The 25582-nt window shown below is 56.7% G+C and overlaps 3 protein-coding genes across 4 annotated transcripts in view; 2 read left to right on the top strand and 1 right to left on the bottom strand.

The window, feature by feature from the left end:
• The window catches only part of TRIP10 (thyroid hormone receptor interactor 10), an 8592-nt gene extending 969 nt beyond the window's left edge, over positions 1 to 7623 (bottom strand). The window contains exons 1-11 of the mRNA XM_049639393.1: positions 7527 to 7623; positions 6219 to 6334; positions 6077 to 6133; positions 5088 to 5235; positions 4944 to 5006; positions 4620 to 4724; positions 4359 to 4487; positions 3632 to 3778; positions 3312 to 3506; positions 2094 to 2261; positions 1716 to 1825 (exon numbers count right to left, since the gene is read on the bottom strand). Of these exons, the coding sequence (XP_049495350.1) occupies positions 1716 to 1825; positions 2094 to 2261; positions 3312 to 3506; positions 3632 to 3778; positions 4359 to 4487; positions 4620 to 4724; positions 4944 to 5006; positions 5088 to 5235; positions 6077 to 6133; positions 6219 to 6334; positions 7527 to 7550 (1262 nt within the window). The 5' untranslated portion in view covers positions 7551 to 7623. The remainder of the gene's footprint in view (positions 1 to 1715; positions 1826 to 2093; positions 2262 to 3311; positions 3507 to 3631; positions 3779 to 4358; positions 4488 to 4619; positions 4725 to 4943; positions 5007 to 5087; positions 5236 to 6076; positions 6134 to 6218; positions 6335 to 7526) is intronic.
• Positions 7624 to 9536: 1913 nt separating this feature from the next.
• On the top strand, positions 9537 to 15884 carry GPR108 (G protein-coupled receptor 108). 2 transcript variants are annotated; one of them, XM_049639755.1, is made up of 18 exons: positions 9537 to 9842; positions 10596 to 10715; positions 11219 to 11269; positions 11470 to 11552; positions 12269 to 12393; positions 12518 to 12579; positions 12663 to 12731; positions 12828 to 12932; positions 13129 to 13262; positions 13380 to 13455; positions 13975 to 14048; positions 14129 to 14246; positions 14338 to 14468; positions 14592 to 14635; positions 14921 to 14970; positions 15136 to 15219; positions 15322 to 15446; positions 15628 to 15884. In XM_049639755.1, exons 1-18 carry the CDS (start codon positions 9723 to 9725, stop codon positions 15698 to 15700), a joined length of 1644 nt encoding a protein of 547 aa, XP_049495712.1. In that variant the 5' UTR covers positions 9537 to 9722; the 3' UTR covers positions 15701 to 15884. The 2 variants fall into 2 exon arrangements, with proteins under 2 accessions (XP_049495712.1, XP_049495713.1); XM_049639756.1 differs by lacking the exons at positions 9537 to 9842; positions 10596 to 10715; positions 11219 to 11269 and having other exon boundaries at positions 12647 to 12731.
• A 4965-nt stretch (positions 15885 to 20849) lies between these two features.
• C3 (complement C3) lies at positions 20850 to 25524 on the top strand. The gene is made up of 9 exons (XM_049639757.1): positions 20850 to 21348; positions 21740 to 21932; positions 22270 to 22432; positions 22530 to 22600; positions 24315 to 24409; positions 24490 to 24572; positions 24655 to 24745; positions 25022 to 25124; positions 25216 to 25524. Exons 1-9 carry the CDS (start codon positions 21275 to 21277, stop codon positions 25393 to 25395), a joined length of 1053 nt encoding a protein of 350 aa, XP_049495714.1. The 5' UTR covers positions 20850 to 21274; the 3' UTR covers positions 25396 to 25524.
• The last annotated feature ends 58 nt before the right edge of the window (positions 25525 to 25582 follow it).

Genomic DNA, 25582 nt, shown 5'->3' with positions numbered 1-25582 from the left:
AAAAAAAAAAAAAAAAAAAAAAAAAAAAAAAAAAACACAACCAAAAACAAAACACGTGCTTTGCTTCAAGGAACAAATAGCAAGACAAGACAGTGGTTAAATCTCAAACGTTAGTGCTTCACTGCCTGGGTTTGAATCCCAGTCTGGGCACATATCCTAACGAATCTGGACTAAGTTACTGAACCTCTGTCTCAGGATGCAAATCTGGAACATTGGGGATGACGATACATACAGCTCATGGGAGCTCAAGACTATAACAGTGCCTTTATTTATCCAAATACATACTGAGTACCTATCACATACCAGGCGCCGTTCCAGGCATCTGAAATAATAGCCCTAAACAAGCCCTAATCAGGGTCCTGCCTCTGCTCAGTCTCAGGAAAACGTGGGAATTCCAGTGGATCTACGTAAAGGGTTTGAGACGGTGTATGGCATAGGGTAAGCGCTCTGTACATGCTATCATTATCATTAGCCTCCCTCTGGTCCCTGTTTCCTCCAGGACTACATATACAGGCAGTAGTAGTAACAAGCATAGAGCTCTGGAGTATGGCAATCCTGGTTTCAACTTCTTCCCCGTCCTAATACGGGATCCATGTTACAGATGAGAAAACTGAGGCACAGAGAGGTGGGCCAGCTGGAATTCAAGGCCGGTCTGTCTTGGCTCCAAAGCTGCCCCCTTAACCCCTATACCATAAAAACCCAGGGACGACAAAGTTCCATATGGAACCTTACACCAATAAAAGTTTTTGTACAAGAGGTTCTGTGCAAACGGCAAAACAGAATTTGGCTGCCTGTCCACAGTGGCAAACGTCATTCCTATTATGTAAGGGGACTGGGAAAAAAAACCTTTTGCTTGGAAGAAGTGAGCAAAGATTTTCTTTTTTTCAATCTGGCAGATTTTCTATTGTTAATATTTTAAGCGTCTGAAGTATTAAATAGATAACCATATGGTTTTTTTTCTTTTAGCCAATTAATGTAGTAAATGAGACTAATAGACGTTTTCATATTGAACCATCTTTGCATTACTGGGATAACACCCAATTGATTATGACTCGTCTTTTAAGAAGGTCGTTTTTTTGGGCGCCTGGGTGGCTCAGCTGGCTAAGCGTCCTACTTCGGCTCCGGTCATGATCTCACGCCCCACGTTGGGCTCTGCGCTGACAGCCCGGAGCCTGCTTGGAATTCTCTCCGCCCCTTCCCTGCTCGTGAACTCGCACGTAGTTTCTCTCTCTCTCTTTAATAACACTTTAAAAAAAAATTTTTTTTTTCCATTATGGTAAAATACACAGAACACAAAATTCCCCATTGGAACCATTTTGAAGCATCCAGTCCAGTTCCGTTGCATTAAATTACATCCACGCTGTGTGCAATCATTGCCATCACATGATACGTCATTCTTAAAATACATCATTGGATTTGTTTGGCTGGGATTCTGCATCTAAGATCATAAGTGAAATTTCAATTCCTTGAATTCTTGCTAACCGATATGGGAATGGATTCCACCAGCCTCCTAAAGGAGCCGGCAGCTTTCACTTTTTCTGTTTGCTGGAGTGACTTAAGAGGGGAAGTAACGCTTTCCTTTTTAGTGTGGTAGGAATCACCTATAAAACCACTGAGGCCTGGGGTTTATTGGCAAGATCTTCGAACACCACTCCGGTACAGTTCACTTATTATTGTATTTCGGTCATTGCCTGCCTGCCTGCCCCCAACCTTACCTCTGGTCAAGCTCCTTTTGTAGTTCACGGCTCCGTTCTTCAAGCTGTTGCTGAAGTCGCTTTCTTTGCTGCTCTGGGGGCAAGTGGCTGAAATCCTCTGTCACCACTGTCTGCAAGGTAGGAAGACACTGCGTTTGGGATCAGGAATGCTAAGCTTCCAGGCTCTTCTACATTGCTAAGACACACCAAGTCCACCTTCCTCCCCACCCAAGGTTCTTGGGGGGCAAGGCCATGCACAGAGCAAAGCAGGTCCGGGTCTGGCAACCGGAGGAGCGGGCCCAGCCGGCGGCAGGAAGCGAGCCCAGGGTCCCGCCACCCAGCTGCTGGGCGGGCTGGGGCCGCCCCCTCCTCCTCCTCCTCCCCCGAGGCCTCACTTACCCCACGGCTGCCTCGAAGGCTGCGGAAGGATGCTAGCCGCGGTTTGACCGACTTACTGATCTCACTCAGTATGGCCAAGGGGTCGAGGCCGGAGCGGGGGGATGGGGGTCCATTAGGCAATGCCGAGGGCAGGGGGCCCCCCAGGGGGGAGAAGGGTGGAGGGCGTGGCTACCGGCGGGGGCAGGGGAGGGGATTGGGTCAGGAGGGGTGGGAGGATGTAGAGAACGAGGATGGACGATGGACGTAATAAAGAAAAGAGAAAAAACAAAATGGAGAAAAGAAAAGAAAAAAAAAAAAAAACGGTAAGAAAACCAGAACTCAAGATGCACAATCACACACAGAAAATGCATGCAAAGAGCAACATAAAAATCTGGGATGTGGTGGGGAGGACATTAGACTGTGAGCCAGAAGGCTGGACCCCTCCCTAACCCCCTATGTTGCACCACCGTTGAATCCCATATCCAGTACCTAAGAATGGGGCCGGGGGGGTGGGAGGCAGGGAGGCCCAGGTTTCCGTGCACCCAGCTTTCTGGGCTCACAGTCTAGAAGGTAGAGGGAGATACATGCAGGAATCAAGGTCTCAGACAGGTACGTGGCCACAGAGGTCAAAGGCAAGCTAAGAGAAGGACAGAAGTCACGATGCATCAGAAGGGTTACAGGTGGGGTTTCAGCTGGGAGAGTCTCATGTACAAATTGAAAAGGGGTATCAAATTATATGTCAAGACGGGTCAAAAATATAAAACAGGGGTCATGGGATATAACCGTGGGGCCGGGGGACGGTGTCTGAAGATATAACTGTGGTGGGGGGTGTCTAAGTTATAAAACAGGTATGTGCTTGATATTAAAAGCCAAAAACCCCAAGAAAAAACAGCCTGAGGGTCACAGGCCTGGAGTCACATTGGCAGGATGGAGAGACTCCAGGGGAGTCCCCAGGGCCAGCGTCCCGAGCCCTCATCCAGCCCTGAACCCCAGAAGCAGGTCTTCTCCTAGCATCCTGAGAAGTAGCACACAGACACCACAGGCCCCCTCCCTGCACCCCACTCAGCCTTGGGGGACTCCCAGGCCAATCACCCGGCCGCCTCCCTTCCCTCCAGCCCGGGCCAGCAGCCAAGAGGAAAATTCCTGCCTGGGACTCAGCGTCCTGGCGGCTGGGGCTGACTCAGTGGGGGCCCCCCTGTCCCTACTCACATTCCCCATCCCAAGGGCCCCGGCCCCCACCTTGTTCTTCTTGCTGAAGGGCCAGCGCTTGGCACGGCTACGGCCCGGGCCTCGGAGCTCAGGCCGTCCATCAGAGGGGGTGCCCAGGCTGCTGTCTGAGGGCACGCGGTTCATGGGCTGGCTGAAGTCTTCGAATTCCACGTCACCCGGGCGGGCAAAGCCTGACTTGTGCAGCTCAATTAGGACCTGGGAGTCCTGTGGGGGGCGGTGGGGGGGGGGGGGGGGGGGGGGGGGCAGTCAGGGGCAAGAGGAGATGCTAAGCCTTTGGGGTCCTCCTACTGCCCACCTGTCAGCCCCCTCGCCCGGGACCAGACACCCACATTCTTGGCGTCTACGGCATCCGCAGCCACCTTCATGCCCTCTAGACACTTGGCAATGATGGGTACCACCTGCAGCTCGGCCTCTGACAGGAGCCCATACCCAGCCCCCAGGTGGGTGGCCCGACGCTCATCCATGTCCTGAAGCTTCTGCGGGGACAGAGACAGGGGCACTAACGAGGGGCCAGCAGCAGTGATCCAGCTCACAAACGTGATGGGGCTCCACCCTGGCCCAGCCCCGAGCCGTCTGGTGGGGGAGACACAGAATCAAACAGACCCCACCCCAGGGTGGTCATGGGAGGAGACATGGGACAGGGGAGATTTCAGAGAGGACTCTGAGGAGCTCCCGCCTTGCCAGGGGAGTCAGGAAAGGCTTCTCAAAGTGGGTGACCGTGCTCAAAAAGCAGACCTCGCACAGACACAGCCAGTCCCAGGGTTGGGACAAACCAGAAGGCTAAAGAAGAAGAGGGGAAATGCGAGACCTTTCAGAGGGCAGGTTAGAGCTGGAGCTTAGAAGAACGGACAGAGCGTTCCAAAAGGAAAAGGAAGACGTCCCTGGCAGAAAGAACAGCTTGAGTAAAGACAGAGCTCACGGACACTGGTTGTTTTTCTAACCGCTTTTCAGCTGAGAGATCGGGACATTGCTGCTGAGGTTCCGACACGTGTGTAAGAGTCGATTCACTCTGGGGGGGTTTTCAGGAGGATGGGGCTGGGGGCCTGGAACACTCACGTCGAATATCTGGGGCATCTGGGAAAAATAGAAGTGGGCCTGGTCGCGGTTGAAGCGCTGTAGTTGGGCTGCGTACTCATTTTTGCTTTCTTCTGCCATGTGACTTCGAAGGTGGGCTTGTTGCTTGGCCTGAGGAGCATGGAGGTAGAAGTTGCTGCCAGGTCCTGGCCACATCCCGGCCAGACACGACGCTCCCCCCCCCCGCCTCTGCCTCCCGCCCCCATCTCCCCTCATCAAGCCCATCCCAGACCCTGCAAGTACCTTCTCCACATCAGCCTTGGTGGCATTGATATCCTGATCGAGTCGCTCAGCAGTCTGGGCTGCCTTTTCAGCCTCTCGACAGTCACGCTCAAATTTGCGCTTACTCTGTGTTGGGGGCCAGAACCAGAAGGAAGTAGTAGGTTGAGACAGCAAGGTTTCAGGGACTGGCGGAAAAGTGACCCAGCAAACGGGGGATAAGGGGCACGGCAGAAGCCCCCAGGGGAGAGGGGCTGCAGGCCAGACAACGCGGACAGCTCCACGGATCAGTAACCCTCCCCTGGCCCTCAGGGACAGAGCCACCCTTCTCCACACCCACAGACTCACATTCTCCAGCTGTTTGAAGCCACTTTCCAGCTGCTGCTGGGCCCGACGGCCTTCCTGAAAGTGCTGTGCCAACAGAACTTGTTAGGCTCACCTAGGTTGCAGTAAGCGGCCCCTGAGAAGACCCAGGGAGGGGGAATCGCTCACCATCTTCCTCTCGTGTTTCATCTCCTGTGAATACTTGGCCAGCTCAAGACACACGCGGACGCTGAGGTTCTCGGCCACCAGCTCCCGCTGGCCCGCAAAGTCATTCACCTCCTGGAGAATCTGCACGAAGGACTGTTGCTGGCTGAACCTGGGGCAGGATGGGAGGGGGCAGCGAGCCAAAGTCAGGTCCCCCCCGGACCCACCTCCATATAGAAAAGGGAAAAAAAGCCCCAACACATTCCTCCCGTAAGCAACCTTAAATTCTGGTCCGTATCCCTTACCCCAAACCCTTCAGTGGGATACGTGTTGGAACTCAGAATTGTTCAGGTTTAGAAGGGGGATATAATGCTGATGTCTTTTATGCATCACCCCAGTGGGGTCAGAGCAGCATCAAACACAGTATTTTTGCAGCCAGAGGCATTAATATTCATGCTAAGTGGGATAAAGACCAAGGACGTGATCAACATCAAGTCAGTTTAGAGGTTGCTGCCAGACAAGTTGCCCACACAATCTTGATTTCTGGAGCTTTTTGGATTCTGGAACTGGGGACCTGGGGTAAAGTGAAATGCTCCTATGACACTTACTATTGCCTAGACACCGTTTCAATGCATTATCTCAGTTAATCTTCGCATGCGCCCTACAAGGTCACCATCATCATCCCCATGTCACAGGTGAGGAGAACAGAGGCATAAAACAGAAGTCAACTGCCCAGACTCACTCATTTAGTAACTGTTAGAGCCTCTCTCTCACTTAATAGGAGAATAAAATGGAAAACTTGAGTCAGTTGCCCAAAGCAGGTGGGCTAGAAAAGAGTGGATTTAGGATTCTGACACAGGTAATCTGGATGTTGCAACCATGCCCATCCCTCTAGGTGGGATCTGAAGCAAGAAGTAAGGGACTTGCTTGGGGTAGCCTAGTGAGGGAGAGGAAGTGAGACCCACACCCCCGGGGCCCCCAAATCTAGCCCTGCAATCCCTCTCCGTCCTTACTTGGATTCCGGGTCATCTTTGGCAGGCCTCTTGGGCAGGTATTTTTTCACCAGGCTCCTAACGGAGGGAGGCAGAAAGGCTGAGCCCCTGGCCCTCCAACAGCTCCCCCAAGCCCCAGGGCGGGTCCACCGTAAGGTCTCACCTCAGTTGCTTTGCATAAGCCTGCTCCACCTCGGTCCGCTCTTTCACGAACTTCACATATCTGTCCAACAGGTCCAGCCCCCACTGCGTGTGCCGCTCGAGCACCTCAAACTGATCCTGGAAGGAGGTGTGGGGATCCGGAACGAGACGTTGGGACCCCACTGCCGGCCGACCAGGCGCGGGAGAGGCCTGAAGGCTCTGGGCTCGGAGAAGGAGTGGCTTCCCGGCCCCGCCCCGGCGCGGCGCGGGGGGAGGCAGGAAACCGGCGGGAACCCCCTCCCCTTCCCGGGAAGGACCAGGGAACAGGGGCGGGGCCCCAGCCGGACTACAGGGTCCCCGTCGCCTGACCGCCAAGAGGGGTGTGGAATGGGGCAGAGCCACTCCCCCCTGCCCTGGCTCCCCTAATCCCCCCCCCCTACAAGATTCCGGAAAATCCGGCCGGCCCGGCGTGAGTCAGGCCAGAGGGGCAGGGTTCCCTGCAGCTTGGGGGGCCCAAGAATGTCCAGGGGACAGGCCCCACGTTCCCCGGTTCGCCAAGCTTCCCGGGGTACCCTCCCGATATATGACTCCGTCTCCCCCACTGAGTCCACTGCACCTCCAAAAGAAACGCCACACCGAGTTGTGGGGGAAGGAATCTAGCTATCCCGCTGCACCCAGGAACCCAGGGATGCCACCGCCCCCATAAAAAGGAGGGGTCAGAGGTATGGGTTAGGATACTGGGGAATTTCTGGGGCTTCCAGAGTAGAGATTAGAGGTGGCCTGGGGGCAGCCCCTCCCTGTGCCTGGGGCAGGTTGGGGGAGGGGACTGCGAGGCGAGGCTCGGCCTCGTAGCCCCCTCCCTCCCCAGAGGGTCCCAAGCCCCTAGGTGTTGATTGGCGGCGCCGGAAGGGCGGTCAGAACTTCTAGGTCCCACGTGGGGTTGAAAGTGGCCAGAGGGTCCCCTCCCCCGCCCGAGCGGGACAGGCGGGCGGCGGGCAGGGACCCAGGGGCCGTAAGATAAGCCGCCGGCCCAGCCAGGGTGCTCAAAATAGGTGACCTCGCCCGGCCGCCCCGGCCTTGTCCTAGGACTTCTGCCCTCCTCATTCCGAACCCCGCGCTCAGTTTCCCCACTCCGCTCCTGCACGGTCGCCCTCCGCCCCGGGCGTCCAGAAACGCCCTGGGAAACTCCGAGAGAGGGCGGAAAGCTGGGACTCCAGGGGTCGCTGAAGGGGAGAGCTCCGAGCCCCCGCTAAGGTGTTGCAGGAGCAAAGAGGGAGGGGGTCTGGACTCCAGAAAGGGAGGAACGTGGGGCAGGGCCGATCGGACTCACCCACAACTCGGTGCCCCAATCCATGCTGCTCCCGCCGAAGCCGCCGCCGCGCCCGGTCCCCGCCGCCCGCCGCCGGGAGACTCAGCTCGGGGCGGCGCGCCCGGCCCCGCCCGCCAGGGCCCGCCCACTCCAGGCTCGGCCCCGCCCCCGCGGGCCCTGCCACGCCCCCATCTGCGCGGAGCCCCTGAACTGCGCCCTGAAGGCGGGACCCCCAAGGAGGCGGGGCCCAAAGGACGCCCCGCCCCTTCTTAAAGGAAAGTTGCCACCAGATGCCACTGGGCCGACCCCTTAAAGCACCCCCACCCATTTTCCAAATCCGGCCCCTCTTATCCTCTCCACCCCTGCCCTGCCTGGGGCTGTTCTTACTTTTCTCTTTTCCTTCAACCAACCATTCCTTAAAGGGGCAAGACATTAAAACCCCAACCCGACAGGTCCTTCCCCCACCCCTTCTGTGGAAGAACCTGAGGTCACCCCGCTCTTGTGGGCCGGCCGGGCTCCAGACATCTCTGCTCGTCCCACTAATGGTCTGGTTCTCTCCGGCCACAGGGCGGATGGGAGGACTTCGATCCGGCCCAGAACGCGTCTCCGCCAAGGCCCGGTCCATTAGCGCCCCCACCGCATCCTGCCTTCCCCCTCCTCCCGAAGTCTGCGCCGGGAAACTGAGGACGGGCCGTCCTTGGGGCACCGGGCCCAGGTCTTTCCTCGGCCCTCATCCAGTTCGCGCTTCCACCTACCCATTTTCCAGTCGCATCCATTAAGACCCAATCAGGCTTCCTAGTCTGTACTGACCCTGGTTCCGACTCCACCTCTCCCTCCAGAAACTCGGGCCCTGGGGGCTGGAAGTCTGTCACCTCTTTCATAAAAGTCTGTTCGCACCTCATTAATCTCTTTAAGGCACTGGGATGAAAGGAGAGAGAATCCTGCAGCTCCCACCCTCCTGTCTCCAGCCTTTGGTGCTTAGTGTCTACAGAGGTGACAGACGCCCCAGAGCCCCCAGGCACAAGTTAGGCTCTAAGCTCCCAGATTCCCAGTACACACACCGGGGAGCCCAGGAGGATAGCCCCAGGAGCCCACACTGGCACAGATGGCCCTGTGGGGACCTGGCCCCACCTGCTGGTGGCTTCTGAGCTAGAAAACCTCAAGCTGCGAAGTGGGCTGTGCTCCAGGGGCTGGGGGACCAGATGAATCAGTGGCTCAGCCTGGTATTAGAGTCTCAAATTCAAATTGGAATTGGGATTCATTCCAGGTCGGCACCACAGTTGGGATGGGATCTCAGACTGGGGTCAGAAGCTTTGCCGAGGGGTCAGCAACCCAGTAGGGGGTCTGGGACTCAAACTAGGGTCCAGAGGTCAGGCCTAGTCTGGGGTCAGTGCTCCAAGTGGAGGGCTCAACCAGAGATTAAGGCTCAGTGTAGGTTGAGGGTCAGAAGGGAGTGGGGAAGTCTGGGTTTCAGGCTGATGTCGGGGCTCAGCTGCAGGTAGGGGGACTCAGCCGAGGGTTGGTGTTCAGTCCATTGACAAGTTCAGCCTGGCATCTGTGCATGGGCTTCTAGTTGCCTCGCTCGAGGGAGGGAGGCTCCGCCTAAGGCTGGGATTCAGCCCAGGGTCATAGGTCATCCTAGGGCCAAGATTTAGCCTGGGGCTAGGTTTAGGCCTCCTAGGATCAGGAAGATTAGAACCGGACAGGCCTCGGCAGATGCGTGTGTTTACCAAAAATCTGTGCTCTGGCTAGGAGCCACTTCCCCGGGGTGAAAAGGGGAAGTCCGTCCTTGGGGATATTGGGATATGTAGTTTATTGAATGCCCTGTTGCGCTGTCTGCTCTCACTGCATTCTGGGTAATGTAGTCCTGGACAGACCTTCAGTTGGGCGTGGATGAAGGAGTTCCGCTTCAAGGGCGGGATATCAGATCCATCACAATTGGTTAGGTGGACTGTTTGTCAAATTACATCGGGACTATCTTTCTAATGATTGGTGAGAGCGGAGGTGGGGTTAAGCATTATCAGCACCCCATTCGGAGCCGGTGTTGTCTGTTTGGTGTCGTGCAGGGGTGGGGATGCGGATTTTCTAGGAAAGAGTCGCTGATTGGCTGGGCGGGCTGGAAATGCCGGAAGGTCGGCCCTCACGGTGCGGCGATTGGCTCACCCGTTGGCGGTGGGGGCGTCGGAGGCGGTATCAGGGGAGGTGGTGGCTCTAGAGATGGCAGTGAGCGAGAGGAGGGGGCTCGCCCGCCTGAGCCCCCCGGAGTGGGGGCAGCTGCTACTTCTGCTGCTGCTCTTGGGTGGCTGTTCTGGGCGCATCCACCGACTGGCGCTGACGGTGAGTCCCGCCGCGCGGCGGACTGGGGCGGGGGGCGCAGTGTTGTCTCGAAGAAGCCCCTGGTTTGGAGTGGTCTCGTCCTACCTCCCCCTCGTCTTACGTGGGATGGAGCGGTCCGGCGCCCCCCGCCTCCAGGCCCGGAGTGGTCTCGTCCGAGGAGTCCCTTCAGTCCTCTGGTGGCGCAGCCTGGCTGGCAGTGTTAGGACTGTGCCCCGCCCGTTGGGGGGGTGGGTCTTCAGCTCCAGGGAACACCCCACCCCCTCCCGCCCGCCCCTTAGTCCTCTAAATTCTTGAGATTGCTCTGGGGGGCGCTGGCACCTTTGGCGCCGCCCAGGGGAGTTCCTGGGGTTTCTAGGATTGGGTTCTCTGGGCACTCACTGGGATCTTGGGGACTCATTTGGAATCTACAAACTGGGAGGTCAGAGCTCGGCGCACCAAGATAAATAACTCTGCTCTTGGGGTGGTGTTCACCAAGTGCGGAGACTTGCAAATGCCCCACGCTTTCTTTTGCTGGACTCTCAGAATGGTGGCTGGAGGATGTGGGGCTACCCTGTTCCTTCCCGGGGGATTGGTCTGGGGACATGGCCTCCGGGAAGGCCCTCTCAGCCTCTCCCATTACTCTTTGGACCTGTCCTCAATCTAGGGGTACCAGGAGGGGGCCGAGCTCTTAGGGGGACCTCGCGCCAGAGCCGTGGGGCTGAGTTGGAAAGAAGTCTGAGCTGCCGCTGCCTCTTCCTCCTTGGTCTCCGGCAGGGGGAGAAGCGAGCAGACATCCAGCTGAATAGCTTCGGCTTCTACACCAATGGCTCCCTGGAGGTGGACCTGAGCCTCCTGCGTCTGGGCCTCCAGGAGACAGAAGAGAAGGCCCCGCTGGTGAGGGGCTTTGAGGAGTTTGCTGGAGCAGGGCGAAGAGCACAAGTTTCCAAGCCCCCTGTCCTCAGTTTGTAGCTCTGCCCCTCATCCGTGTGATCTTGGGCAAGTGCATTGGCCCCTCTGAGGCTCCATCTGTAACATGGGAAAAACAAAATCTCGTGCCATGTATGCTAGACCCTGAGCTTGGGTTGGTGGAGGGAGGGCATTATTACATCAACATTTTAATTGGGTGAAAACAGGATGGGCTAGGTCCAGAGGACCAGCGAGAGTCTCCCTAGGGAAGTGACATCCACGTAGAGTGGCTCGAGATGGTTAGGAGTTAAGAGTATGAGAAGCCAGGGGCACGATGGTGTGTTGGAAAATTCCATGAGTGAATGTGGGACCTAGTACATAGTAGGTGTTCAGTAAATTTGAGGTTACATTTCTATTGCTACTAAAAGAGGTGCCTTGGCGAGGTCTCTGCGCAATCCCTCATTTTGTCCCTTTTTCTTTCCGCCTGCCAGGTGGGGTTCAGTCTGACTCGGGTTCGATCTGGCAGTGTTCGATCCTACTCAGTGAGTGGAGGGGGAGGTAGGGAGGGGGTGAGGAGGGCCTGGGATGTCTGTCCTTTACATCTGGAGCCCAGAGGCCCTCATTCTTTCCCAGAGAGGGGAGCAAGAGGTGACCCTCCCTTGCGGGGTACACGGGGAGGAGGCAGGGTGGGGGTGGGTTAGTGGGAGTTGGTAACCAAGGTGCCCTCTTACCCACCCCCCAGACCCGGGACCCCCACGACTGTCCTCTCTGGAAAAACAGTAGCAACCTCCTGGTTCTCTTCCTCATCAACACCAAGGATCTGCGGTAAGTTGATGGGCCAGGGGCTCCGTCATTTGTGTTTCCCTGGGTGTGATACCCACGTGAGCTGATCGGGTACAGTGAGGAGCCAGCCGGAAAGAACCTCCGTGCTCTTAGGAAGAAAGCCACGTGCTTTTCAATTTTGCCTTCCAGCCTTCTGGTTACGGGAAGGAGGGAGAGGGGCAGGGTACCCAGAGAGTGTTGGGGTCTCAGGGCAGAAGACACGGACACAGAGGAGTGTTGTGAGAATTGACAGCAATAGTTCATGCTTGTTGAATGCTTCCTGTGTGCCAGGCAGCATCCTGAGAGCTTTTACAGGTGTGAACTCATCGATTCTTTATACTATTATTATCCCCATTCTAAAGAAGAGGAAACTGAGGCCCAAGAACTGGGATTTGGACCCAGGCAGCCTGGCACCAGAGTCCCACAATACCATGTAGCCTGTCTATAGACACATTTTCATTTAAAACGATGCGCTGAAGTAGAACGAGTAAGTCACTGTCACGGGAAGTGACAGTCACGGGTGCAGGCAGTTCATAGATGTGGCAGTCGTCTTGATGGGTGGTGGCCAGTGCTGGAATTGTGTGACCGCTGATTCAGCCTGGTGCTGCCCTCAGAAAGGAGATCCCAAGGGCCCAAGGGGCCATTGAGTTCCTCTGCACAGGTCATGCACATGACCCAAGCCTTCAGCCTCACCCTCACGGTCCCCACCCTCACCCCAGGGTCCAGGTGAGGAAGTATGGAGAGCAGAAGAAGCTGTTCATCTCTCCTGGGCTCCTCCCCGAAGCACCTTCTGAACCAGGGCCCTCAAATCCAGTGCACACAGTCACCCCTAAGGTGGACAGCGGTGAGTGAGGCTGGCCATGTGAGCGGGGAGAGTGTAGATGGCTAGGGCTGTTCTGGGCCGCCTCCCGTTTTTCTGCTGTCCATTTGTCCATCCATCTCTAAACTCATTCACTTGTCCCCTACAGGGGCCACCACTACGCTTGACAAGGCCAAGTCGAAACCCACAGTGTCCCAGGGAGATCAGCAGGTTCGGGGAAGGTCTCTTCAGGGGCATATGGTGACCCAGGCCGGGAGCCAGCTAATGCTCCATGCAGCACTCTGTCCCCTCAGGGCCCCAGTGGGAAGGACGAGGAACTGATCCTGGGTCTTGGGCATCTCAACAACTCCTACAACTTCAGCGTGAGTGTCTGTGAGCGCCTGTGGCCCCACCTCCTCCCAGAGTGGGGACTCCCAGGCTGAGGCCTCCACTCCCCCTGTCTGCCCCCCACCCCCCAGTTCCACGTCGTGATCGGCTCTCAGGCGGAGGAAGGCCAGTACAACCTCAATTTCCACAACTGTTACAACTCCAGGCCGGGCCAGGAGCAGCCGTTTGACATCACGGTGAGCAGACGCAGGGCGGCTTTGCCACATCCTCCCTGAGGCCATGCTGTGGACCGGTAGACCGATGTACCCACCTGGGAGATGGGAAGACCGAGGCACGGAGAGGGGGAGCTTGAGAGTGGGAGAGTGAGACTCACACTCATGGCTCTGCACGTCCAGAGCTGGTATGCCATCCCCACCGCTGCCCCCTCCCCAGGTCATGATCCGGGAGAAGAACCCTGAGGGCTTCCTGTCAGCGGCAGAAATTCCCCTTTTCAAGCTGTATATGGTCATGTCTGCCTGCTTCCTGGCTGCTGGCATCTTCTGGGTGTCCCTTCTCTGCAGGAACACGTAATGCCTGGTTGGGGGCAGGGGTCCCCCACCTCCTCTCTTCATACCCTCCCATCCCTGCCCCTAACTAATGCCCTCCACCTCCTTCTGTCCGTGACCTTCCCCACCCCCCACCAGGTACAACGTCTTCAAGATCCATTGGCTGATGGCAGCCCTGGCTTTCACCAAGAGCATCTCCCTCCTTTTCCACAGTGTGAGAGCTTGGGCCCAGAGCAGAAGGGGGTGGGCTGGGGTCTCTGGGTCCAGGAAGAAGCCCAAGCAGCCCACTCCCCAAATCTCTGCAGACCCTGGGCTTGGGAGTTCATTTGTCCTACTGTCCACATGTCCAGCCATTTTTGCACTGTGGCCTCCAGCTGTCCACCCAGCCCAGCTGTCTGCCTGTCCTTCTGTCCGGCTGTGACTGTCCACTGGCCCAGCTCTGACTCTCCCCCTGACTGTCTCACTATCTCATTGTCCATCCATCCAGCTGTGACTTCCCTGCCTTTGTCACGGCTGTGACTGCCCATCCGTCATCCCAGCCGTCCACCCCTATGTTGTCACGGCCATTTCTGAGTCCACCTGCCATCCTGGTCATAACTGTCAGCTCTGTCCACTTTCTGACCACCGTGCAACAGTGATCGTCCATGTTCCTAAGCCATCGCTAGCCTCCCAGTTGTCACTGTCCACCCACCCATCCGTCCATCTGTCTGACTGTCCATCCGTCCACCTCCAGATCAACTATTACTTCATCAACAGCCAGGGTCACCCCCTCGAAGGCCTCGCTGTCATGCACTACATCACACACCTGTGAGTGCCCTTCTCTGCGGCAGGTTGGGGGGTGGGCTGGGGAGGGTCGGGCACCCCCTCTTACCACACACACTCCCCAGGCTGAAGGGCGCTCTCCTCTTCATCACCATCGCCTTGATCGGCTCTGGCTGGGCCTTTGTCAAGTACGTCCTGTCAGACAAGGAAAAGAAAATCTTTGGGATCGTGATTCCCCTGCAGGTGCACAGGAGGCCCCAGGCCGGTGGGTGGGGATGGGACCAGGCACACCTTGGCCCTTGGGGCACACCTACCCAGCCTACACCGCCCCCAGGTCCTGGCCAACGTGGCCTACATCGTCATTGAGTCCCGTGAGGAGGGCGCCAGCGACTACAGGCTCTGGAAGGAGACCCTCTTCCTGGTGGACCTCATCTGCTGTGGCGCCATTCTCTTCCCTGTGGTCTGGTGAGGATCTGACACGTGACCCCCGCTGGAGGCTGAGGACCCCTCCCCCCACCCCCCCAGGCCACCACAAACATGGCCAGAGGTAGTGCTGACAGCTTCCTGTGTCCCCCTGCCCCATTCCAGGTCTATCCGGCATCTCCAGGATGCATCGGGCACTGATGGAAAGGGTGAGGCCCTGGTCCCAGGACCTCCTGGGCCCCCAGCCCCTGTCCCGCTCCAGGACCCTCTTTCTGATCCCTGGATGTCCCTTCCCTCCCTGCCGCCACTGCCTTCCTGCCTCTCTACCTTGCTTCCCGTCCAGCACTCCCCAGCCCAAACATCCCCCTCCAGGTTTCCTGCCCCTTGGCCCCTCCCCAAGATGTTCTCCCAGTCCCCAGACCTCCTCCACACCTCTCCCTTTCCCCATCCCCCAGCCTCCTTCCCCTAACCCCCCTCTCTGTGTACACCCTCAGTGGCAGTGAACCTGGCCAAGCTGAAGCTGTTTCGGCATTACTATGTCATGGTAGGAGCCCCATTCTCACTCGGCGGAGTTTTGTGGTCTTCGGGGGGATTGTTTTTTCCGGGGGTTACAACCAGCCCATTGGCATACCCACTCTAACCCCTCCGGCTGCCATCAGCCAGCCATCACTCAGCCCCAACGCCCTGCCCTCTGTCTCTGTCCCGGCAGATCATCTGTTACGTCTATTTCACGAGGATCATCGCCATCCTGCTGCGGGTGGCCGTGCCCTTCCAGTGGCAGTGGCTGTACCAGGTGGATACGGGGGCCCTAGGCAGATGGGAGGGTGGGCCAGACAGCTTTGGGGGCGGGGGTGCAGGGGGCGTGCCTGACACTCCTCCTGCCCTTGCCCTGCAGCTCTTGGTAGAAGGCTCCACTCTGGCCTTCTTCGTGCTCACTGGCTACAAGTTCCAGCCTGCAGGCAACAACCCATACCTGCAGCTGCCCCAGGAGGACGAGGAGGACGTGCAAATGGAGCAACTGTGAGCCCTGGGCCTCAGGGGCTGGTGGGGGGCGCGGGCACAGGAGTCCCGGAGGCAGGGTGGGCGGGGCCAGCGCTCGGGGGGCGGGGCCGGGGAGCTCTAGGAGTGGATTTGACGGCCATCGGGGGCGGGGCCCGGTCCCCCTCAACTCCTGAGCCGCCTCCTGGTTATCTGCCTCTAGAATGACCAATTCTGGGTTCCGGGAAGGCCTGTCCAAAGTCAACAAAACGGCCAGCGGGCGGGAGCTGTTGTGATCATCCCGGCATCTGGGACCAGCCCTCCGTCCCCCGCCTGCTCCCACCCGCTCCACACACACATTCCTCACTCCTGCGGGCTCCCAAAGCGCCAGGAGCAGGAGGAGGAGGGCGCCCGGGGCGCATGCTGCGCCTAGCTCCCTGAGCCTTGAGTCCCCAGAGCCCATTCAGAAGAGAGCCCCCCCTCCTCCCCCAAGTATTGGGCAATCGTGTCCCCGCCCTGGAGCCATCTGCCGCTTGCAGTTGCGCAATAATGACCGATCTGTTTTGCTAGCCTGGTTTCTTGCCTTTCTGGGTGTTGAGGTCTGACACGGAGGTTGTGCTTACAGTTGAGAAACCTGTATTCATGGGGGGTGGGGGAGGTTTCAGTCTCCGTTGCCCTCCACATTCAGTAAATGTCATTCGAGCAACTGCTACACGTCAGGCCCTGAACCCGGTGCTGAGGACAGAGCAGTGACCCAGGCTCGACCCTCAAGGGGCTCACGGTTGGGGGAAGGGGCCAGGCAGGGATAAGGATGAGACCATCACAGGGCCCTGACCCAGCCTGGGAAGCTGGGGGGAGGTGATCAGAGAAGTAGGGGAAGGACGGCAGGCCCAGGGGAGGGACAGCGTGTATAGAGGCTGGAGGTCAGGAAAACTTGCTGGTTGGTAGGCCCACAAGTAGTGGGCACTGAAGTGTCTAATTGTGGCTAACGCTGAATGCCACACCCTCTTCGAAGGCTTCCATTGACCCTGACTCCTATTAAGTCTGTGAGACACAGACAGGCTAAGTAGCTTGCCCAGGGTCACACAGCTGATGAGTTGAGAGACTCGGGGCTCAAAACACTAGCAGTCTGGTTTCAGAGCTGCACTTTACCACGGACCACACTGCCCTTCGGCACCTAGACTCCCTGCGACCAAACCTCCGGCCTCCCCCAACCCTCCGCGCCCTTTGTTGTGTGCCCCTGGGTAGGTGGTTTCGCCTCTGTGTCCTAACATGTAAACTGAGGTCCCCGTGAGGCCACTGAGTATCACACATGTGATAATGGTATGAGTGGCTCAGCACAGCCTAACCTTTCGTGGGCTGCCCTGAACCTTGAAGAGGGACTTCAGATTAGCACTGCACCTGTGCACCCACGTGGGCAGCTCCAGAGATGTCATTGTCTCCCCTGTCCCAAACCCCCTTTCAGCCAGAGAGCCCACAGCCCCTTTTGGAGCTCAGCAGACAATTCTCAGTGGGGGCCACAGGCATGGGATGACGGGTAGAGAATCGGGAAGGGGTCAAGGCTTCCTGCAAACAGAAACAAGTATAACGGGGCCCAGATGAATAAATAGCCCAGCCAGACAAGGAAGTGAGGAGGCATTGCAGACTGAGCAAGTTATGTGAGCAAGCGGAGAAGCCCAGAATAGCCTGCCAGTCCCCCTGCAGGGCTGGCTGAGGCCGAGAGGGGGGCAGGGAGGGTGGGGGAGCAGCTGGCAGAAGCCTCAAGACAACAGTTGGACTTCGTGCTAATGCCTGTGGGAGCCAAGAAGGTTACAGCAGGGAAGGACGTGACCATCGAAGTCGGTGCTTTACTCCATGTGCGTGCAGGGGTGCGCAGAATCCGGGCTCCCAAAGAAGTCCCCGTCCCGATCCCCAGAACCTGCGAGGATGTCACATGATGCGGCAAAGGGCACTTTGCAGATGTGATTGAGCTAAAGGCGCTGAGATGGGAGGTGATCCTGGATGACCCAATGTCATCACCAGGGTCCTTATGAGAGGGAGGCATCAGGGTCCCAGTCAGACAAGGAGAGCCACAAGGAAACACGTATAAGGGATGTGCTGTGAGGTTTAGCTGGCCCCCTGAGCCAAGGGGTGCAATGGGCTCTAGAAGCCCAAAAGGGCAGGAAGTGGATTCCCAGGTCCCCCCGTTGGAGCCTCCCTAAGGAACACAGCCCTGCCCACACCTTGATTTCAGACTTCAGCCCTCCAGCCCTGTAAGAGAATACACAGGTATTATTTTAAGCCACCAAGTGCGTGGTCATTTATTACCACAGCAGTCAGAGACTCCTACAGCTTAGGAGCCTGAAGTCTGGACCCCGGCTGCCTGGGTTCAAATCCCAGCTCCTCCCACCTAGAGGATCTTGGGCAGGTGTTCAAAGCGCTCAGTCTCTTGGTCTGCAAACCAGGGATGCAGAAGAAACAAGTTTCACGAAATAAAGTGCTGCGTCTGAGTCTCATGGAGACCAACTCACTAGCGTGCATACGCGTATTCTACACCATAGTCTTGCAGGGTCACAAAGCTGTGTTTTTACACAAAGTCCCCCGTTGCTGTAGAGTAGATGAGTTGAAAGGAGTGATTCTGCAGCAGGGAGGCCACAGACCACAGGGGTGCGGACAACAGACAGATGGACCGGGACAGTGAGTGCAGGGGAGAGGGAGGACGCTGGGGGAAGGCTTGGAGGGCGGGCAGGGCTGTCAGCGAAACAAGGTGAGGAAGAGAAGCAGGTGTTGGAAACAATAAACATACAGTCCATGTGCGGTGAGGCCTCACCACGTGCGGGGCACCAGGCTGAGCCTCTGCCTCTCCCATGCCACTGGCTTGTCATGCAATTCTCAGAGGGACATTCATGGCTGTGAATGTCCAGCCTGCCCCTGCACCCTCCAGGGTGGGGGTCCCTGATGCTCAGGCCTCTCCTGAGCTTGAGTCAGGGGTGCAGGGGGAGCGGGGGAAGCAGCCATGGGGCAGATCAGATCCAGCTGGGCCAAGTTTACCTTCCAGTTAATGAGTAATGAGTAGGGGGAGAAGGGGAGGCCTGGGCTGCATGGTGGGGGAGGGGCCCAGGCCATGGGTCCTGGGGGGAAAATCTCAGAAAGCAGTGTAGCAAGGCCCCCATCCTGGAAGTGGGGGGCCAGGAGGGGAGGGGCAGTCCCCGCTGTTCCCAGGCCTGGCACCGACTCAAGGGTGAGGGTGGGGGGTGCAGCAGGGAAATCACTGCACTCAAGGGGGTGGGAGGGAGAGGGGTGCCTGGGCTCCCCCCACCCAGAAATCCTCCCCCTTCCTTCCCCTTCTTCTCCTTCCTCCAGCTGGGGTGCCAGACGAAACTCAGGACACCAGTTCAACTGGAATCGGGGACACATAGCCAATACTGTGTTAGGGTTAAGTGCCTTCCAGAGACCCCACTTAGCCTCAACCCAGGCAGCCTGGCCCTCCCGCTCTCCATAGCTGGAATGTTGGGCAGGGCACGCCAGCTAACGGGAATCCCATCCTCCAGGCCTCCTCCTCTCTCTCCCCTTCTGGCTTCTCTTGCCTGCCATCCCTCTCCCACACTGCTGGGCACAAATGCACATTCCCCAGGATGAAGCTTCCAAGAATCCCTTCCTTCTCCCAGGCCCACCTCTGCTTCTGCCTTCACCCCTCTGGTCACTTCCTGGAGGTCGGGGCCAGGACCCTTTGCAGACCTCTTAATCTGAAGCATCAGCACCTTTGTCAAAACAGCAGCAACTATCATCAATCCCATTGTTCAGATGGATTAACTGAGGCTCTGGGAAAGCCAGAACCAAGCCTTGCTAGGAGGCACAGGCCAGTAGGAATACCTTCCCAAGACAGTCAAAGCAGAAACCCTGAATGTTTAGGGCTATAATGCAACCAGGAAATGGGGTGTGGGAGGAAAATGGGAGTAATTGAGATTTGGGGGATCCTAGGAGGTACCCCAACCCCTGTTTCAGAAGTTGAATCTCAGTTCTGGATAGTAAGCAGGTGCTTGCACCCTCCCTCTCCCAAAGAAGGGGTGACGCAATCAAGGCAGACAGGGTCCAGGTTTGTTCTGTGTCTGCACACCTCCCCCAACTCCAGGCATGGAGCCTAGGCCAGGAAAGGCACATGGTTTACAAGAAATCAGAGCTGGGTTCCCCATTAACCCCTTCCTTGGGACTTTGGAAACCAGGCCTTCGGAGATCAGGATCCCCCACCCACATACCTGTTGCCTCCTGTGCCCTGGACTCCACACACCCCTTCCCCCAGATGCACAACCTTGCTGGGAATCCAACAGGCACACATCAAATAACACTGAGGCAAAAACGCAAAGCTTTGCCAACATGCTGTCGTGGTGAGACAGTGGGGAAATCCAGCAATTTCCTGCAAGGCCAGCAAGTATGTAAATCAATACAATCACGGAGGGAAATACAGCCATATCTTGCAGGATTATTAATGCAAGTAGCTCTTGGTCCAGGGTCATGTCCTTTCGTGGCAATGACAACTGTAACGTGAGTGCTATTACAACCTCCTCTGATGGGGGAAACTGAGGCTCAGCGTGGCTATTAATCAAGTGCCAAAGTATACCTCTAAGTGTCAGAGCTGGAAAGTGATGCAGGTCAAGACCACTCACTGTATCCAGGGAAGTCTGTCCACGCAGAAGAGGCGGGTCGCTTTCACACAATGTAATAGGAGGCAGTTGCCTTTAACAACAAGGAAGCTCTCTGGGCACTGATATTAAACGATCTCTGAGGGATACTGTTTACGAAAAAGGCAAGGCGTAACCCAGGGAGACCAGGAAGAATAGCAGGCAGAGAAGACTGGTAATTTGTTTTTAAAACTTGCGAGCATTCAAAATGCATATCTCTGGAAGGAAACAAGGGATTTGGTTTCACTGTGGCATCTGAGACCTGAATGGTTGGGAACGGGAACAGGAGGCAAATTGCCTTTTCCCTGTACATCTACGTGGACCCTTTAGGTGTTGAACCATAGGAAGATATTAGCTATTCATAAAAAATTAAATACAGATGGAATAATAATAATTTTAATAATATTAATGATAATACTGTAACGTTAAGACAAAAAAAAAGCTAGCAATGGGAAATTGCCTCACTGATGAGGAAAGTTTTCCTTTTTAACCATTATAGTCTCTCAGGCATCCTGACAAGGGTACATGAAGGGAGCTCCAGGTTCCACTTGTATTAAAATATATGCTCACTGAGAGAGTGAACTTCTACACATACAGCAAAGCCCAGCTGAAATGTCCCCTCCTCTGAGAATTTTTACCTGACCCTCCACAAAGCAGGGTTCTTCTCCACTGGGAAGACACACCGTGGGGCCAGGAGTGTCTGTGCTGGACCTGATCCCTCAGTCTGACCCCAGCATAGAAGAGGGACTCCAGCCACCAGCATAGAGATAGACCCATAGGAAGGCATTGGTTAACAAACGCATAGCCAAAAGAAGACTGGGCGCCAGGCCCAGATACCTGGGGTGGGGAGCTCTCTGGCCCTCAGTGTTCCTCCACCACTAAGTAGGTGCAACAGGGAAAGGTCCCTGTTTACCAACTGACCTTGACCCTGAGGGAGACCTTGGCAGGGGCGAGGTGTGTCCATCTTGCTGGAGGACATGCCCTTGGGTTAGTTACCCCAGGACACACTGGCCCCAGGGATTGAAAAACTTAGGAAATGGTATTGAGAAATCTGGGGCAGCTCCAGGAAGGGGGAAGCCACGGGAGCTGCGGGCTGGGCTGAGGTTGCAGGGGGGAGGCGGGAGCCAGATAAAAGGCAGCCTCCAGCAGCCTCTGCTCATTCCCTCCCAGTCCGCTTCCTCCGTCCCTCTGTCCCTCCACCGTCCCTGCACCATGGGGCCTGCCTCAGGCCCCAGCCTGCTGCTGCTGCTGCTTACCACCCTGCCCCTGGCACCGGGGGACCCCATGTGAGTGGTCATGACCCTTCTCCAAACCGGGCTACTTGTGAGGTGGGGGTGGGGTTCAGGTCCTAGTAGAATCCAGGGCGCACGTGGGTGTCTGTGGAGGCAGGGGTCAGCGGGTTGGGATGTGAATGGACTTGGGCTGCCTGTGAGCTCATGATTTCATGAGCTGGGGGTTCATGGCACTCGGGTTACAATGGGAGGCGGATGTTTCTAGAAGCAGGGGTCTGCAGGTTTGGGTGCCTGTGGTGTGTTCAGTGATTCCGTGGCTGTGGAATCACTTGGAGGCCTGGAGATCTGACTTCACAGGATTTGGGGGCTTTGTGATATGTGGGTGAGGGTTGGAACCCTAGTCCCTCGAACGGCAGCTCCATCCCGTGTTCCACTCGACCTGCAGGTTCTCCATGATCACCCCCAACATCCTGCGGCTGGAGAATGAGGAGACCGTGCTGCTGGAGGCCCATGACTTGGAAAACAACATTGCAGTCGCGGTCACTGTCCACGACTTCCCGGTGAAAAAGCAAGTGTTATCCAGTGAGAACAGCGCTCTGACCAAAGACAACAACCACATGAGCACAGTCAAAATCAAGGTGGATGTACCTGCTGATGCCCCTCTCCCGTCTCTGAGACTCCTCCTTCAATTAGCTTCTCCTATCCTGAGCCCCTAGCTTTGAGCCCCTCTCCTGAGTGAGGTCCTCTGAGCCCCGTGTCTGATTCCCCCTACTCATCCCCCTTTCTGATCCCTACCCATCTGAGACCCTTGCTCCCTCCCCTACTACTCCTCCGCTCCCAACCTGGGCACACCAGGGGGACCCGGAGTGGTGGACAGGTGCTATTGGCAGAAAGGGCAGGCAGGTGAAAGTCTGGGGGTGAATGCGGGCAAGGGGCCGGGAGGCAGCATCTCAATGATTCTCTGGCTATGCCTAGATCCCAGCCAGCAAGGAATTAACATCAGAGAAGGGGAAAAAATTCGTGACTATCCAGGCAGACTTTGGGAGCACCGTAGTGGAGAAGGTGGTGCTGGTAAGCTTTCAGAGCGGGTACCTCTTCATCCAGACGGACAAGCCCATCTATACCCCAGGATCCACGGGTAAGGGGCTGGGCGGTGGCTGGAGACAGGGCTGGGGGGACTGTGGGGAGGGGCGTGGCCTCACTCACCGCCCCCTTTCTCTAACATCATCTCCCAGTCCTCTATCGGATCTTTACCGTGGACAACGACCTACTGCCCGTGGGCCGGACCGTTATCGTCAGCATCCAGGTACCAACAGCGGGGAACCCAGACAATGACTCCCCCTGGGCAGAGACTCGGGGAGAGACAAAGAGATAGAGAGAGACAGAGAAGAGATTCCGGAAAAGGCAGGACTGCAGAGGCCTAAAGGCAAAGAGACCTGTAGAGATCCAGGGATACCAGGCTCACTGATGCTTCTGCCCGTGGATTCCGGCTCCAGACAAACCTCTGGGGACCGTGTCACTCTGGACAGGTCACTTCACCCTCCTGGGCCTTAGATTTCTCAGCTGAAGATTGAGATGACAGATAAAAACTCTCTGTAGCCCAATCCGCCTCCTGCTGCCAGGGGGCAGCCTCGAGCACCCAACTCATGTCCCACCTTCCTCCACCCAGAGCCCTCCAGGAGCTCCCACCTCCTTGGGGTAAAAGCCTAAGTCCTCCCAGCACTCCCCAAGGCCCTGCAAGACTTGCCCTGTCCCCTACCTGTCCTCCTCTCCTCCTCTCCTCCCCATCTTCCCCTCACTCACTCTGCTCCAGCCACATGGGCCTTATTGCTGTCCCTCCAACTGCCATAAAGAGCCAGCCCTAGGACCTTTGCACAGGCTGTTCCCTCACTACTCACAAAACGCTCTTCCTCCAAATACCCACATAGCTTGCCCCATCACGTCATTCAAGCCTCTGCTCAAATGTCACTGATGGCACAATTTTACAGGGAAGCCTCTCTGAGGACCTGTAAAATTGCAGACACCCTCTCCAACTCACACACACACACACACACACACTCCACTGGTCTCCCTTCCTGTCATCTCCTTTAGGCATCCTATAAATTGAATGTATTCATTTGCTCATTGCCCGCTCCCTAGACCTCCACAGAACCTAAATTCCAGACAGGATGGGTGCTTGGCATACAGTAATTTCATTACAATTTTCTGGGCTAAGGCAGGAAAGGGGTGGGGGGGAGGGGGAATGGAAGGAGGAAGTGAAGGACAGAGGGAAGAGGTAGGTCGTTCTCAGAGGATCGTCATGAGTATTTCTTGCAATCACGCAAAGGTAACAGGGACCAGGTCCTGACAGCCACAAGCTGACTGTGGGGATCGGTGGGATTTGTGGGGAACGGAGAACACACACCTCTAACGGTAGAGCCTCTGCCCAGTTCCAGTCAAATGTCGCTATGTGCCAACAGGAACCCGTATCCACGGTTATCCCAATTTCCAAGAGAAGCCAGAAAGCCAGATTTTTACATGATGTCTCCTGGTGTTTAGTTATTTGCAACGAATGACATACTGTGTGTTAGGCTGAACCACACGACTTTGTATTCTTGTAGGTCAAAGAGTCAAAGGTAGGCAATGCTGTGTGACTTAGCGTTCATAGGATGCTTACCACAGGGTCCCGCACAAAGTAGGTGATAAATGCTAGTTACTATCGGTATTCAGACAGCCGCCGACGAGAGTGAGCTCCAGGTTACATGAATCATGTGCCAAGCCAGTGAGGTAGGGGCTATGTTCCTCTCCTTTTTCTAGATGGGCACATTGAGCACAGAGACATCAAGTAATTTGCCCAAGGTGATACAGCGCGTAAATGGGAGAGTGGGCATTTGAACCCAGGCTGACTGACTCAAGTCCATGTTCATAACCACTGCCCCAGTAGTCATGACACACAGAGAGTGTCCAGACACAAAGAGGAGGAAGAGAGCCTAGGGGCTAAGCCAGGTCTCTGAAGAGACACGCCCTCCCTGTCTCCACAGACCCCCGACAATGTTCTCATCAAGAAGGACTCCCTGTCTTCTCAGAACCAGGTTGGCATCCTGTCCCTGTCTTGGAACATCCCGGAGCTGGTCAAGTATGTCAGGCCCTCCCAGAGGGGGTTCCCTATGCCAAGGGAGGGCATCTGGCTGGCTCACTCACCTGCCTTCCCCACAGGACAGGGCAGTGGAAGATAGAAGCCCACTATGAAGATGCCCCGCAGCAGGTATTCTCTGCTGAGTTCGAGGTGAAGGAGTACGGTAAGAGGAGGAAGGAGTCAGGGTGGGGGCCCCAAGTGCCAGGCCCAGTGTTGACAGCCTACTGGTGCCGTCTCGCACCCAGTGCTGCCCAGTTTTGAGGTCCAAGTGGAGCCTACAGAGAAATTCTACTACATTGATGACCCACAGGGCCTGGAGGTCACCATCACGGCCAGGTGAGGGGCTAGGAATGGGGCCAGGCGGGAGGGGAGGGGAGGGCGGCCAGGTGAGGGCTAGATGACGGGCCAGGTTGGCAGCTAGGGGTGGAGCCAGGTAGGGGCCGGGTAAGGGAACCCGGGTGCGGTGTGGCCAGGTGTGGGACCAGGTGGGTGCTGAGTGAAGAACCAGATACTGGCCAGGTAAGCACCAGGCGAGGGACCAGGGGTCCGTGGAAGTTTGCAAGCAGGCTCGCCCTTCAGGAGAGGAGCATCTGAGACCCTCTTGCCTCTCAGGTTCTTGTATGGGAAGAATGTGGATGGAATAGCCTTCGTCATCTTTGGGGTCCAGGATGGTGAACAGAGGATTTCGCTGCCCCAGTCCCTCACCCGTGTTCAGGTGCTCTGCCCCTCTGAGCCTCCTCCACTTTGGACTTCCCCCTCCCTCACCTGCGCCCCTCCCCCTCTCTGAGCCTTCCTTCCTCCCCCAGGTCAATGATGGCAGTGGGGAGGCCAGGCTGGAACGAAAGGTCCTGCTGAGCGGGGTGGAACCCTCCGGAGCAGATGCCCTGGTGGGGAAGTCGTTGTACGTGTCTGTCACTGTTATCTTGCACTCAGGTGAGGCCTGGTCTGAGGAAAGGGACCCAAATGAGGGGGGAGGCCCAGTGTGAGGGCAGAGGCCCAGAATGGATGTGGAATGCAGTGTGACAGGGGAGAACCAGTCTGAGGGCAGAGGGCAAGTGTAAGAGAGGATATCCAGAGGAAAGTGATACCCAGTGAGACAAAGGAGGCCCATTCTGAGGGTGGGGGTAGCCCCAGAATGAAAGTGGGATCCAGTCTGATAGAGGAGGGCCAATC

This window comes from Panthera uncia, chromosome A2 (assembly GCF_023721935.1).
Source record: "Panthera uncia isolate 11264 chromosome A2, Puncia_PCG_1.0, whole genome shotgun sequence".
Taxonomy (NCBI): Eukaryota; Metazoa; Chordata; class Mammalia; order Carnivora; family Felidae; genus Panthera; species Panthera uncia.
This window is presented reverse-complemented; position numbering and strand designations above follow the sequence as displayed.